The sequence below is a fragment of the Myotis lucifugus genome, unplaced genomic scaffold, assembly GCF_000147115.1.
Source record: "Myotis lucifugus unplaced genomic scaffold, Myoluc2.0 scaffold_581, whole genome shotgun sequence".
Taxonomy (NCBI): Eukaryota; Metazoa; Chordata; class Mammalia; order Chiroptera; family Vespertilionidae; genus Myotis; species Myotis lucifugus.
The window spans coordinates 20,881-37,139 of NW_005871629.1; the positions used below are offsets into that span (position 1 = coordinate 20,881).

The 16,259-nt window shown below is 41.6% G+C and overlaps 1 protein-coding gene across 1 annotated transcript in view; it reads right to left on the reverse strand.

Moving 5' to 3' along the window:
* Positions 1-13,675: 13,675 nt before the first annotated feature.
* PTPN20 (protein tyrosine phosphatase, non-receptor type 20) overlaps positions 13,676-16,259 on the reverse strand; it is a 57,523-nt gene continuing 54,939 nt past the window's right edge. Inside the window, exons 6-7 of the mRNA XM_023745782.1 lie at positions 14,596-14,658; positions 13,676-13,780 (exon numbers count right to left, since the gene is read on the reverse strand). Of these exons, the coding sequence (XP_023601550.1) occupies positions 13,688-13,780; positions 14,596-14,658 (156 nt within the window). The 3' untranslated portion in view covers positions 13,676-13,687. The remainder of the gene's footprint in view (positions 13,781-14,595; positions 14,659-16,259) is intronic.

Consider the following 16,259-nt stretch of genomic DNA (forward strand, 5'->3'; position numbering starts at 1 on the left):
AGGACCCTGACCCGAACCGTCCGTGTTGGTATCTGGCTTCTGACAAGGACCAGACAAGCCCTTCGTTCTGCTGGGGGGCGGCCCGTTTCTCCTGGCTGTGGACTGTGGCCCTGGTGACACTGTGCTGGCTCCGGGCTCCCGGCGGTGCGGCCGGCTGGGGAGCAGCGGGGGCCACGCAGGAGCCTCCTCCAGCCTCCAGTCCGAGCAGAAAAGGGACTCGCAGAAGACGCAGCCTCCACCCCCCCACACCTGGGCCTCGGCCACCCAGGCCCCTGGAGGTGTGCACACTGCGCTGTGGCCTATAGCGCTCTCTCTAAAACAGCAGCCATGCCGGGGCTTTCACAATTTGCTGCTAAAACAGCCAAACCACCACTGAGCCTGTTGGGAAAATGGCGCAAAAGGCTCTCGATGCAGGGTGGCCCTGCCCTTTAGTGTGTCCAAGGGGCAGAAAGGCCAAGTGCGCTTTTCATACATGAATGAGGAATGAATGAAGGAGGAATGAATGACAGGAATGAATAGAGGAATGAATGGAGGGAGGAATGAATGAAGGAGGAACGAATGACTGAGGAATGAATGAAGGAGGAATGAATGAAAGAGGAATGAAGGAGGGAGGAATGAAGGAGGAATGAATGAAGGAAGAATGAATAAAAGAGGACTGAATGAAGGAGGAATGAATGAAGGAGGAATGAATGAAGGAGGAATGCTCGCGGTGAAACACTGTGAAAGTCACAGCGCTTTTCCCCAGGGGAGGGCGTGTTTGAGTGGAAGCCACCTGGACAGCGCAGAGTCAGGAGCTGAGGCTGCCTGGTGCCTCCCAGGAAAGACACCCCAAAGCTCATCCAGCAGGGATGCGCCCGCCCAATGCTCATCCCGCAGGGAGGTGCCCGGAGAGCCATGCTGCTGGCCAGCAGCCTCAGATCCGCACGGTCTGCGAGGGACCAGCAGCCGCTTCCACCGAAGGGAGCGCTGTGACCCACTGGGCCACCTGGGGAGGAGCACCCGCACCAACCACACCCACGGAGGACCCTGTGTGCGGGCCACCAGGCCACAGTCCACAGCCAGGAGAACGGGCCGCCCACAGCAGGACGAAGGGCTTGTCTGTCCTGCCAGTCCCCACAGGTTCTTGCTTCAGGTGGTTCTGGGGGGGGCGGGGGGGCGGGGGAGAGGAAAGGGGGAGCTGTGCCCTGGCCAGGCTCCAGGGAGAGCGAGGCTCTGGGTCAGGGCAGCCCCGCCAGCTCCCTCCAGCGGCACACAGGGCAGGGCTTCCACACTGGAGCAACTGCACCAGGAGAGCAGAGTGACATGACGGGCTGACATACCCTGGGACTTACTTTATTTTTAACCGGTAACCTTTGGCTCATCTGTTATTGGCCAAACAGAAACTCCAAACGTAGAAAGGCTTAGCTTAGCAGAGCTTTCCCCAAACACCTTATGCACACAGCAGTGGGAGGCACAATGGTGGCATACATTCATCACCACTAGCTCACGTGTCTTGAAAAGTGGCCTGAGAGATGGGGCCAGCAGTACCATCCCGCCTATCGAGTGCTACCTCCTAACCGCTCATCGGCATCACAGAATGAAACGCCAACGTGTCTCTTTTCATCCCAGAAAAGGGAAGGCTCCTGAGGGCCTCTGGGAAGATGCTTCTGCTTGGCCCTGTGGGGCACTGGCTTCTCTAAGAGCAAGAGTGCCTGTGGCGGCCTGTGGCACCAAACACCAGGGAAACACACCGGGAAAATCAGGTACTGGCATCACCCACACATCCAGAAATGTGAACTACTTGAAACTGAGGAGCAGGGACCTGCCCAGAGGACAGTGTTGGTGAGAACATAGTCAGAAAGGACAAAGTTCAGGCTGCTGGCTGACCCAGCACCAACAACAGCACCAGCATTGGCTGCTGGACAGAGGACTTCATTTCAAAGGGGGAAGGAAGCACTGTAGAAACTAAAGATCCTACAGGGAAGAAAGGAAAAGGCAGCTGAAGAATACTCACTAGGCGAGAATTAGGGTCTCACAAACAGGGACTAAAGGAGAGAGGGGCCCTCAAAAAATCAAACCAACAGGTTATGGGAGAGGCAAGGGTGTTTAAAAGTGAGTCGACAGTGCCTGGGAAAAATTCTTCCTCCTTGATCCAACCCAGACCTTTTTGTCTTCCTGCTGGTTGACCATTAATCAGTTAAATGGAACAATGGAATTCACTCACTATCATTTTTGTAAGAATTATGTTTTCAACACAATAGATTCCCCCATGACAATATTCAATGCCAAGAGAACATAAGTGGAACGATGGCCACAAAACCCTCCATGTGAGAAAAGAAAGACACGGGAACTTGATGCTTAGCCAATATGTCACAAATGCACACAGGCGTTTTCAGGTTTGCCAGAAATCAAGGATTAGAGCAGCAGTCGCCAACCGGTGGTCCGTGAGGTCCGAAAGGTTGGCGACCGCTGGACTATAGGACCCGTACATTCACCTGGAAAAGATTATTTCAGAGGATGAACTCTAATCAACCCAGTGGACTTTCTAGATGCCCTCTAAAGACATAAAAAGCAAGTTGCTGTTACATTCAGATATTTAATTCACTCACCCTTCTTGCCAGTCACAGCTTCACACCAGAGGCTGAGAGTGTGATGGCATTTGCACGTGCAAGTTTCCCTTAGGGTCCTGCAGATGCTAATCTGCACTGGGAACTCTAAGGGCATCTAGAGTGGAACGTATTTGGGAACTACATCCCAAACTTCTTTGGTCAAAGAGCCCTTCTCTTATTGACTCTCCCATGGGACTAGTTTCTGCAGAACATGCCTTAGCATCTCATGATAAAACATTCATGACATAAACCAATGCCTATGGTATGAGTAATCTCCCAAAATATGGGTATTCTGTGGGGAGGAAGGAATCCCTTCTCCGTGCAGTCATCCTCCATTCTTCCTTCACTGAGGACCTCTCTGTCGGCATCCTGCCAGGTAAGAGCACTCAGAACAGAAAATAGCACGGATGAGCCTTTGACAGCTCACGGGCAAGTCATCAGTAAGGACACGATGCTGTTTGCCTGGGAGCCTACACTCGCTGTGAAATGTGTCCAGCGCCTCACAAAGGGGCACCTGCTTCCTAACTTCACTCACATTTGCTGCGAGAGGGCCATGGGCGGAAGGTGACACTGCCCGGGCCCTGCTCAGCAGGCAGGTGTGTGGTGGGGCGGGAGAAGCATCAGGAGACGCGCAGCTGTGTGAATGTCCATGGTGTGGGTGTGAGCCACCAGAGCAGGTGAGTGGGAGCAAACGGAGAGACTAGAAGCACACCTGCGTGACTTACCAGGAGCAGAAGCCACAGGAAAAGGCAGACTTTAGCCAAAGCTCCTCAGCCCAGATCTATGCGGGATCCCCCGCCCGTCTCCTGCTCTGCTTTCCCTGGAGCCCACTCTGCTTCCCTGAGGGAAACCCTCTCACCGCACCCCTGGAGCCACCCTGTCCTCCTCATGACAGTGACGAGCCGAGGCTGCTTTTCCTCACTAACACCACGGAGGAAGCCCAATAGGGCATTTTCGGGCTATTTGTCCTTATGGTACTATTTTGCTTCACTTTTCCAGTTTATCATTCCATCTACTCATCCTCAACTTGACACCTGGAGGTCTAGGAAAACACAGGCCTCCCTGCCAGACCCCTTCCTGCCCACCTCGGCAGTCTCTTCCCTCCCCCGGAGGGCTCTCCCCCACACAACCCGACCTCAGACGTTAGGGGCCCAAATGCCATGGCAAGTAGAGCGCCACTTGGCTCCAGTGGGCAGGCCCCCATCCTCGCATCTGTGCGAGGTTTCTACCTGCGGGAAAGCTCCCATGTGGCCCACGGACGCTGACTGGCTGTGCTTCTTCCTAGGCTAGGGGCTGGCTGCCCGTGACCAGGCACCTCTAGCTGGAGCACCGTGCCCTGTGGGAGATTATTGCCATTTCTGTTTGCCGTGAGGTATTTTTACACACATCGGGTGTATGAGAGGATTGTTTCTGGATTGCTAACATCTCAGCAGTGATCCTGAGCAGAAAGGATATGGACAGAAAATTCTCAGGTGCTGTCAGGGTATGATTAACCAAATCTGCTCTGTCCACAGCTGAGAGAAAAGTTAAGAATCGGCACCAGTGAGGAAGACCTGCGCTCCTGCAGAAGGGGACACAGTCGTTGGCTGGGCAGCATCAACGCCTGCCTGGCAGTGGACTCGGCCCCTTCTGCTCCCACCCATATTCCAGAAGTCAAGGCAGGCTTGACCGCAGAGGAGAATGGCTTCACTCTCAATGGCTGTCTGCTGCAAATCTGCCCTTCCTATCCACGAGCAGAGGAAGGCAATTCCCTTCTATTTCTAGTTTGCTAAGAACTTTCTATTCTTTTTCAAAATCAAGAGAGAATACTAAATTTTATAACTTTTTTCTGTATCTATTGAGCTATCCACAGGGTTTTCCTCTTTAATCCATTAGTGTGATGAATTACATTCATTGATTTATCAAATTGATCCCACATTCCTAGAAGAAACCCCAACTTGATCATGAAATATTTTTTTAACTGAAAAAAAAGTATAAGCTTTGAAAGGGACAAAAAGGATTACTTGGTATTCTTAATAGAAAACAAGGAATTTTCTCATTTTAGGTTTTCTGATTTTGTGGGAATTGTGCCTTTCATAGTCTTTGAGCTATTTTACAGTGCTGTGAATTGTTGATAGCTGGTAGCAATGCAAATGATTCCTATCTGTAGATATGCAGTTAACTCTACCCAGGGAAGGAACAATTAATTCTTCCTAAAATTCATGGTAAATGTCAGTTTATCATCTATTTTTAAATTTCAGGATTTATGTGTGGCTTTAAAATTTTTCCTGTGAACCAGTCATGAGTTTCTTCATTAACTGATGAATTAAATATTTGGTGTGTGTATGTTTAATATTGTAAGTCATAATGATACTTTAAAAATTATCTTCTGGCAGTTTATTTCTGGATTCAATTTGCTGTGCCTTGTTTAGGATGTATGCATACATTTTAGAGTGAAACTAACCTGCCATCTTCTCACAGTTTCCATTTGGGGTTTTGGTATGAACTGTTTGCTAACATTTTTCCCCCAAAAATAATTATATAAGGTTGGAGTCCTAATTAATTATATTTTAGAACTTGCAGTGAAGCTACCTGAACTTGAAGTGTTTATTGTAGAATGGTTTGAATTACGAATTAGTTTCTTTGAACTTTTAGACCTATTATAGTTTTCTATTTCCATTGTGTGGTTTTGGTACTTTTCTAGGAATCTGTCCATTTCAAATTTATTTGCATAAACTTTTTCATAAACTCTTCCATTTTTTTTAAGTCTTCAGTAATGAAATAAGTTTTTTCTCATTCTGCTATTTATTTGTGACCTCTCTCAGAGCCCCACTGGGGGCAGCTGTTTAAAAAAATATACTTTTTTTACTGATTTCAGAGAGGAAGGGAGAGGGATAGGGAGAGAGAGATAGAGACATCAATGATGAGAGAGAAATAATTGACTGGCTGCCTCCTGCAGGCCCCCTACTGGGGATCAAGCCTGAAACCCAGGCATGTGTCCTGACCAGGAATCGAACTGTGACCTCTTGGCTCATAGGTCGTCACTCAACCACTGAGCAACACGGCTGCACTGAAACCAGCTTTGGTCAAGCCAAGTCTATTCTCCATGTTGCATATTTGTTATCTGTGTCATTGATTCCAATCTGAACTCTATTACTTCCTTCTATTTTACTTTGGTTTAATTTTTATATTCTTTAACTTCTTGAAAGTGATGCTTCTTTAGCTAGTTTTGTCATTTTCTAATATTTATGGCTATAAGTTCCTCTCTATATACTGCTTTACTGTCTCAAAACATTTTTAAATGTACTACTATCATTATCAATTTAAAGCATTTCCATTTTGATTATATTTTTCCTTTGTCTCATTATTTATTTAAGTTTCAAATATATGGGGCTTTTCCAGCTATCATTCTGTTACTAATTTCTAGCATAATTGCACTTGATTTAGGAACCACATTGCATATTACTTCAATACTAGAGGCCCGATGCACGAAATTCATACAAGCATAGGCCTTCCTTCCCCCAGCTGCCGGCACCAGCTTCCCTCTGGCACCTGGGACCTGGGTTTCCCTCACAGCCCCAGCTTCGTCTGGAAGGATGTCCAATCTAATAATTAGCATATTATGCTTTTATTATTATAGACTAGAGGCCCAGTGCACAAAAATTTGTGCACACGGGAGGGTGGTCCCTCTCGCAGTCTGGGACCCCTCGGGGGATGACCACCTGATAGCTTAGGCCTGCTCCCCGGGAGATTGGGCCTAAGCTGGCAATCAGACATCCCTCTGGCAGCCCGGCAGCCCTTGGGGGATGTCCACTTGCCAGGGGGAGCAGACCTAAGCTGCAGTCGGACATCCTTAGCGCTGCTGAGGAGGCAGGAGAGGCTCCCACCACCACCGCTGTACTGGCAGCCATCAGCCTGGCTTGTGGCTGAGCAGAGCTCCCCCTGTGGGAGTGCACTGACCACCAGAGAGCAGCTCCTGCATTGAGCGTGCCCCCTGGTGGTCAGTGTGTGTCATAGTGACCAGTCATTCCCAGTGGTTCTGCTGTTAGGGTCAGTTTGCATATTACCCTTTTACTATATAGGATAGAGGCATGGTGCATGGGTGGGGGCCAGCTGGTTTGCCCTGAAGGGTGTCCCGGATCAGGGTGGGGGTCCCGCTTGGGTGCCTGGCCAGCCTGGGTGAGGGGCTAATGGCTGTTTGCAGCTGGTCACACCCCCTTCAGGGTAGGGGTCCCCACTGGGGTGCCTGGCCAGCCTGGATGAAGGGCTGATGGCTGTTTTCAGGCTGGCCACACCCCCTTTAGGGTGGGGGTCCCCACTGGGGTGCCTGGCCAGTCTGGGTGAGGGGCTGAGGGCCGTTTTTAGGCTGGCCGGCGACTGAAGCTCCCAGCCTCTCCTTTTTTTTTTTTTTAATTCTGGGATTTATTTACCTTCTATAATTGAAACTTTGTTGCTGTCACTGGAGCTGAGAGCAGGCTCCTGCTCACTGCAGCTCTGAGGCCACGGCCTGCTGAAAGCAGGTATCTGGGGTTTGTTTAGCTTCTATAATTGAAACTTTGTTGCCACCACTGGAGCTAAGAGCCGGCTCCTGCTCGCCAGCTGAAAGCAGGTATCTGGGGTTTGTTTTGCTTCTATAATTGAAACTTTGTTGCTTTCAGAGCTCAGAGCCGGGCCACGGCAGGCAGGGAACCTTGGCTTCCTCTATCACTGGAGCAAGCAAGCCTCCTGCTCGCTTCAGCTGCGTGGCTGCCGGCCGCCATCTTTGTTGGTGGTTAATTTGCATATCGCCCTGATTAGCCAACGGGAAGCATAGCGAAGTTATGGTCAATTACCCTTTTTGTCTTTTATTAGATAGGATTTTTGACATAATTTTAAATTTGCTTTATGGCCCCAAGTATGAGCATTTCGTTGTGTGTGGGCATTCTGGAGTGTGTGGGGATTTCAGTGTGTCTCAGGAGAGCTGGAAAGAGACACTCTGCAGTATCCCTTTGCAGTGTGTGCAGTGTTCTATATGTGCTCTTTGGTCAATTGGCACATGTTGTTCTCCTGTAGTCTCATTATTTTATTTATTTATTTATTTATTTATTTATTTATTTATTTATTTTATATTTTACTTTATTTGGCTTAAACAACAAACTTATTTTCTCACATATCTGGAGCCAAAAGTTAAAGATCAAGGTGTCGGCAGGGTTGGTTTCTGAGGCCTCTCTCCTTGGCTTGTGGATGGCTGTCTCTCCCTGTGCTCACAGATCTTTGTCAGAGCTTTCTGTTAGTAACTAAGAGAGACAGGTTAAAATCCCCAACTATTACTTTGTACTTGTTTCTTTACATTTTTCAATTGTTTATATGCTTCATTTATTTGTATATATGCCTTATATATTTTAAAGTCTTATTGGGTGGACACAAATTTAGACTGGTCAAATATTTCTAGGGGACTTCTCTAATGATGCTTTTAGCCTGAATTCCATTTTGTCTAAAAGTAATGTACCACACCAGCTTTCTTTAGGCTAGCTTTGGAATCCATTTCTAGACTCTTTCATATTCAACCTTCTAGTATTTTTGTTTTAGATTTCTTGATATTCTTCATTTACCTTGAGCACCTGATCCACTTATAATGTATTGTAATTACTGATATTTTGGGGCTTCAATCTTCTCTTTTTATGTGCTTTTAATTTGTACCCTTCCTTATGTTTCTTTTTCTTTCCTGTCCTGCCCACATGTTACCTTCTCTTTGTGGAAATTATACACTCTTTTACTGTTCTTTGAACAGCTATAATAGAAATTATAAGAAGCATTTTAAGGTTATTAAAACCTAATATTGATAAATTTACCCTTTTCTTAATTCAAGGACCTTAGAATATTTTAAAAACATTTATATCCCTCTTGACCAATATGCCAGTGTTATAATGTATTTTATATCAATATTCTAATAAAAATTTTATTTTTATTGTAGACACTATTACAGATGTCCCCATTTCCTCCCCTCAATTTCCCCATCTCCATCCAGCCCTTGCCACCCTCTGCCCCCTGTCCATCACTCATGTAGTCTGTGTATATGTTATGTATATAAGTTTCTTGGCTAATCCCTTCACCTTATTTCATCCAGTCCCCATGCCCACCTCCCCTCTGACAGCTGTTAGTTTGTTCCATGTATGCATGCCTCTGGATCTATTTTGTTCATCAGTTTATTATGTTCATTAGATTCTACATAAAAGTGAGATCATATGGTATTTGTCTTTCTCTGACTGGTTTATTTCACTTAGCTTAATACTCTCCATCCATGCGGTTGCAAAGGGTAAGAGATCTTCTTTTTTACTGCTGCATAGTATTCCACTGTGTCTACTGATGGCTACTTGAGCTGTTTCTATATCTTGGCTCTTGTAAATAATGCTGCAATGAACATAGGGGTGCATATATTCTCTCTGATTGGTGTTTTGGAATTTTTGGATATATTCCCAGAAGTGGGATCACTGGATCAAAAGGCAGTTGCATTTTTAATTTTTTGAGGTATTTCCTTACTGTTTTCCACAGTGGCTGCAACAGTCAGCATTTCCACTAAAAGTGTACAAGGGTACCACTTTCTCCACATCCTCACTAGCACTTGTTGTTTGTTGATTTATTGGTGGTAGCCTTCTGGCAGGTGTGGGGTGATACCTCATTGTAGTTTTAATTTGCATCTCTCTGACTGATTAGTGACGTGAGCAATTTTTTCATATATCTATTGGCCAACCAAATGTTTCTATTCAGGTCCTTTGCCTATCTTTTATTGGATTGTCTACCTTTTGTTGAGTTGTATAAGTTCTTTATATATCTTGGAAATTAGCCCCTTTTTAGATGTATCATTGGCAAATATGTTCTCCTATATGGTGGATTTCTTTTCATTTTGTTGATGGTTTCTTTTGCTGTGCAGAGCTTTTTAGTTTGACATAGTCCCATTTGTTTATTTTTCCTTTGTTTCCTTGGCCTAGGAGATATACTGGCAAAAAATATTGCTATGAGAGATATCTGATATTTTACTGCCTGTTTTTTCTAAGATTTTTATGTTTTTGCAACTTAACATTTAAGTCTTTTATCCATTTTGAGTTTATTATTATGTGATGTAAGTTGGTAATCTAGTTTCATTTTTTTGCATGTACCGGTCTAATTTCCCCGACATCATATATTGAAGAGACTGTCTTTACTTCATATGTCTTGGCTCCTTTGTCAAATATTAATTGACCATAATGATGTGGGTTGATTTCTGGGGTCTTTGTTCTGTTCCATTGTTCTATATGCCTGTTCTTATGCCAGTACTGTTTTGATTACCATAGGCTTGTAATATAGTCTGTTATCAGGTAGCATGATATCTACAACTTTGCTCTTCTATCTCAATATTCCTGAGAATGATATTCCAATCAACTGAGCTACCCGCAAAGGCAATACCAAGAATTTTTTTTAGTAAAATTAGTGAAATTTGAAAAGAAAAATATCCTTTGGCATCTATACAAAGAGTATGAAGAAAATAAAATCAGGTTATTATCATGCTTTTTTACAATAACACTTTCTGACAGAAAATAGGAGTAATATATTCAAGATTTTCAAGGAAAGAAAATATGATTCAAGTATTTAATATCTAGTAAAATGTATCATGATGTACAGAGGGTGCAGGTGAATGCCAACATGCCAGAGGTCAGAGAAAGCTGTTTCCAAGAAGCCTTCCAAGGGAATCTACTAGAAAACATGTTTGAGATGTCAATGCTTAGAGAATTACTGATAAATATATGCATATAAAAGAGTTAAAAGAGATAAATTATAATATGCAAATGATTATATCTACCTTGTAAATATAATTATTTAAAAATGGGGAAGAATGGTATAATCCAAGAAAAAAAATTTAAGTGTTTTTGGTAGTTGGTAATTGGTCTTTTATATTTAAGTGCAATGTAACAAAATGCCACAAGGTTAGTGGATTAAAACAATAGAAATGTCTCATCTCACAGTTTCCTGAGTCAGGATCCAGGCACAGCTGGCTGGGTCCTCTGCCCGGGGTCTCACCAGGCTAAAATTGTGGCCAGCCTGCTGCATGCCCATCTAGGGCTCCTTCAGGCTCAGCAGAATCTTGGGCTTTGTGTTTTTGACACTGAGGTTCCTGTTTCCTTCAGGGTTGTGAGCAGGAGGAAGAAATTGAAAAGCTATTTGAAAAAATAATGACAGAAAACTTCCCCTAAGTTTTAGATATACAAATCCACGAAGCACAGAGAGTCCCAAACAAGATGGCCCCAAAGGAGCTCATCCAAGACACATCATAATTAAAATGCTAAGGGTTAAAGACCAAGAGAAAATTTTAAAAGCAGGAAGAGAAAAGCAGTTAGTTACTTACAACAGAGGTAGGTAACAACTGTCAGCTAATTTCTCAAAAGAAACTTTGCAGACCAGAAAAGAGTGACAAGAAATATTCAAAGTGATGAAAAGCAAAAATCTACAATAAAGATTACTCTACCCAGCAAAGCTATCATTTAGAATTGAAGTTCAGATAAAGAGCTTCCCAGACAAGAAAAAGCTAAGGCGTGTATCACCAGTAAAACAGCATTACATGAAATGTTAAAGGATCTTTTTTAAGAAGGAAAAGATAAATAATATGAACAATAAAATGACAATAAATACATATCTATCAACAATTGAGTCTAAAAATCAAAATAAATGAACAAGGATTCTTCTAATGAAAAAAATAGACTAATGAATAAAATAGAATCAGAGGCATAAATCATGGAACAGACTGAAGAAACTCAGAGAGGAAGGTGAAGGAGGGTGGAAAGAGATTAACTAAATAACTTGTGTTCATAACCCAGGGAAATAGACAATAGGGTGGTGAAGGCCTGAGGTGGGGTAGGATCCTGGCGGAGGGAGGCAATGGGGAGGAGAGGCCAGAGACATCTGCAATAATCTCAACAATAAAGATTTTCTAAAAGGAAGGAAGGTGCAGAGGGAGAAAGGAAGAAAGAATGGAAGGAGAAAAGAGAAAAAACAGAATGAATAAATAATACATGGTGGGAAAAAGAAAAATAAATTACTAAGACTTATATGAAAATAAAGCCTACAATGTTTATATCTGAGAAGATTTGGTCTAACACGTAAGTCCATCAAGCACATCAAACTTTTTAAATATGTATTTAAATTTGAAAGGTAATAAATGCATATATGATTATATTTAAATATTTTTTAATTTTTCCCAAATAAGCATTCATATACTCACAAAGATGTCAATGGGAGTTTCATATTCATATCGTAGGCAAAAATTGATTTGTTGTTTTATGAAACTTAGTATTTCAATTAGTCAAAAGTTTTCAATTTGAAATTGACTTCCCAAAAATAAAATCAAAAGAAATACAATCAGTCTTCTCATATTTACTTATTTAACTTCTCTGACAAATGAAAAATTAGTCCAGCTATAAAAATATAAGGCACACATTAAAGAAAAAAAAGTCAAAAATTGAGTTTTTCTTTACAAGAATATTTTAAGGCCCAAGTAATAAAAATGCAAGAGACAATACATAGTAAATATTTCCATTTAAATAACAGCATGAAATCCTCAGGAATATTGTTGTCTATTATTTTATAAAAACAGAGGGAAAGATTAGGAATACAAATATTAAAGGCCAATCATCAAAATTAATGTTTAGCATAGACTACTATTTATATGAACAATGTAAATAGGTAGAATCATCTATTTGACTTAAGATAAAATAGATTTCTGGCATATAATTATTTTAAAAATGAGAATGATCATTTTAATTCATCCAATTCAAGTATTCATTCAGCCAAGGGAACAATATAAGCCTCTTAAAAATTCAAGATCTACAGCTTAATATTAGAAATTTTCTTAATATAATACATAGAATATTCTGATCTTTACTGAATTACACTTTACAAAGATGTATATTCAAGTGCTTTATAGCTTAAAATAAAATCTAACTGGTCACTAAAATTCTTTGATAAAATTATCACTGTAATTGTATGAGGCAAAGTCCTATAATAAGATGAATATAATAATGGCTACAATCTTTTCAAAAACAGAATATGGAAGTTTTCATTTTATGAATTTGGTTTTCAAAAATTTGGTTCCCAAAGCCAATTTCTAAATGTTACAGCAGAGGTGGAGGGGGTGTGGGTAATAAAAATAAATGATTTAATAGAACTCTGAAGAAAAAAATAACTATCCTAGATCTTAGTTTGAAAAATATATCTGGCATAAGAGATTCAAAATTACATAATAATGCTTATATCAAAGCCTATTAGTTAGCTAAAGGGCAAAAACTAAAAAGCAAGTAGAATGTAATATTTGCTTTCAACAAAGCAAACTGAGTAATATGTTAAGTGTTAGGGTGGGATAGGAAAGAACTCAAGCCAGGCAAAAGTTTCCTCTTGGACCTTCTCTATAAACAGCTATTTTAGTTTTGAACTGTTCCTCAGTGTGCTCATGTGATGGAGGGAGGAAGTCTGCCCACCCACAAAAAGCTCCCCACACCATCAGGTCTTTGTCCAGTGGTTCTAGAAAGGCAGCTGGTCCTCTGAGCTCCCTGGGGCTCCATGGGACTTGGAGGTACAGAAAAATGGGAGTCCAATTTGCATAACACATTAAACCATCCTAATAGGAATCTTCAGTAAACTGAGTTATTCAAATGCCAGCTAATAGTATAGATTCTAGCTAATAACCATGGATAAGTATCTGTCTTGAAAATGCCTGTAAGAAGTCAGTTTACTGGTTCTAGGTCCTCCCAGAATCAGAGCTTCCTAAGGTCTGGGAAATCCTCAGCTCCCTTTAACTATCTTTCCAGATAAAATCTTAATGAATATAGTTTAAGTCCTTTATTGGGCTCTGTAATCCCTTCAACCAAATAGGCTGCAGTTGTTTTAAGAAACTTTTTATTTCATTGAAAAATGTGGGAGGGTATTTTGATATTATCTAAGTAAAGTCAGTGGGTAGACACTATTCACCCCAAACCAAAGAATGCTGCCTTCAGGAGTTGTCAGAAAGGAAATCAAATGATACACCGAGAGAGCACATTGTGCGCACAGCAGAGCCCTTCCTTCAGCACAACCTGTCATGCTCTGTCTGAGGAAGCTCCAGGCCACCTGGTATGTCAAGTGTGATGCAACTTCAGTCTTTCTAAATCCAAAGTCGCAAGCTTCCGAAGAACTTCAAGCACAATTTTATAACAAAACCAATACTGCTCCTGTAGACATATATATGGAAAACAACAGGCCGTTAAGTAACTGAATACCAATATCCACTTTCAGAGAACACATTTGTAATTTTCAGCCACAGAGAAAGTTCCTAAAGAGCACACATTTAACTAAGAACTTCTGTACATAAATATATTTTTTAAAATATCAGAAACATAAATGATCACAATATAGTTCTTGGTCTAAAACTAAAGGCTTAACTGAATAGAGGGGAAACTAACTCAAACTCATTCTACTTATATTTTCCTTGGATGAATCACATTTTAAACTTTTTTTAGATATAGCCTCAGGTCTCTCAGACAACAATAGTTCAAATAAAATGCTCCATATTACTCAATGTTGGCCTAAAAACAGGTCAGCCTGAAGATTCAGGGGTACCTATTTTCATTATCCATACTCTCTTAACCCCCCAAAATGACTAATAATTAACCTGTGAAAGAAATGATAGTTTTATGACTATCATGACTAATGAGATTAATATTTTAGTGGCAAGTAAATATCCCAGAATTGCTATCCATAAATTTATGAAAATTCATTGAGACATGTTTCTCTAACAAAGCTTGCATGTGGGCACTGGGAGACTTGGTCTCAGTCTCAGCTCTTCCATTTGCTACCAGAATGAAGTTACTTCATGGAAAAGACTGCATTGCTCTGAACTTGAAGGTCTGCATCACTAATGTCTACCTCAAAAGTGAGAACTCAGTGAGCTCATGTAGGTGAAAGAGCTCTATAAATTGTAATATGCTATACAGTGAATCTCTATATTCATTATTCTTCAACTTAGAATTATGACATGAGAGCTTACCTTTGTTTGAACCATGCCATAACGTTGTGCTCTCATTTGGGCCACGATATCTTTGATGTTGAACTGCAACAGGATGACAGTAATTCTATGTTATCCATATAGAGCGAAACATAAACCCACAATTGCCAAATGAGTATTCAAACTTATTTCTAGTAAAAAACATGCCAAGATTTAACCAGAAAGGTCTCATCTTATGACTGAAAAGTCATAAGAAAATGCACTATTTTAAGTTAGTCTAATGGATAAGCAACACTTGTATAGTGGGTTTCCAGGAAAAAGCAGGAAGCAATCAAATAACAAGAAATGCTCTCCAAAAGAAATAACAACAAATTTTCCCCTGTGTATACTTTTCTGTTCTCCAAAGAGAGACCTTAAAGCGGCACTATAACTCTGGTAAAGTCTGATGCATAGAAGACTTGTTCTGGCCACAATAGTAGCACAGCTGTTTCTCATAAAGAAAGTCCTCTTGACTCAAACGGAGACCCTGAGCAACAGCCGGCCCGCCGCCAGATTCTACACGTGTGCATGGAGATCTGCTCTGCCCAGAGTAGTCGCTGCCTGGGGCAGGCCTGCAAAGGGCGGTTGCTGGGCCACAATGCGATCAGTCCAGAAATGAGCAGTACGTTTTAGAAACTCTTAGGGCAGTCTGCCACTGGCACAGGCTAAGAGGTGTCATCAGCAGAACAGTGCACAGACCAGCTAGGCGCTGCTCAATTTTCCTGAAGTCACATTTGGTGTAAGCTGAGGACCAGCCATGTACTGTAAGACCATGTTGACAGCTGAAAATTTTAAGATTTGTCAACCATAACCCAAAAGTATGTAAAAATTAGAGAATATAAGCATTCCTTTACCTTTATAACATGTCATTTTTATAATAATTTTAAATCTAATTTAGCCTTAAAATTTTTATATTGAAATAATTATATATGCAAAGTAGGTTGCCAAAAATACGTATCAAGAAATCCTGTGTATCCTTCACCCAGTTTCCCCAAATTATAACATCCAAGATAGTGGCAGTATAACATCAAAAGCAGAAAATTGACATTGGTACAACCCACAAAGCTTATTCAGATTTTGCCAATTTTATATGTGATCATTTGTGAGTGTGTGTGTTTGTGTATTTGTGGTTCTGTGCAACATTATCACATATGAAAATTCATGTAACTGCAACCACAATCAAGATCCCTGGCCATTACACCACCAGATTTCCTTATGCTATCTGTTAGAACTACCATCTACCACAACCCCTCACCCTTGGCAACCAGGGAATCTGTTCTCCATCTCTATAGTTTGCTTCAAAAGGATTATATGAATGGAATAATGAAATATCTAACCTTTTGAAAAGGACTTTTTTCATGCATCTTAATTGCCTTGAGACTCATCAAAATTGTTTTGCATATTAATAGATCTTTCCTTCTTGTTGCTAAATAGTATTCTAGGGTCTGGAAATGTACCAGGTTTTTAACCATCAACTTGCTGAAGGACATCCAGGTTGTTTCCAGTTTGGGGCTGTTATGAATAGATCTGCAGTGAACATTTGTGTACAGGTTTTTGTGTGAATATGAGCTTTCATTTCCCTGGGATAATTAACCAAGAGTGCTATTGTTGGGGTTATGTGGTTAAGTTTAGTTTAGAGTTTTAAAGAAACTGTAGCATTATTTGCC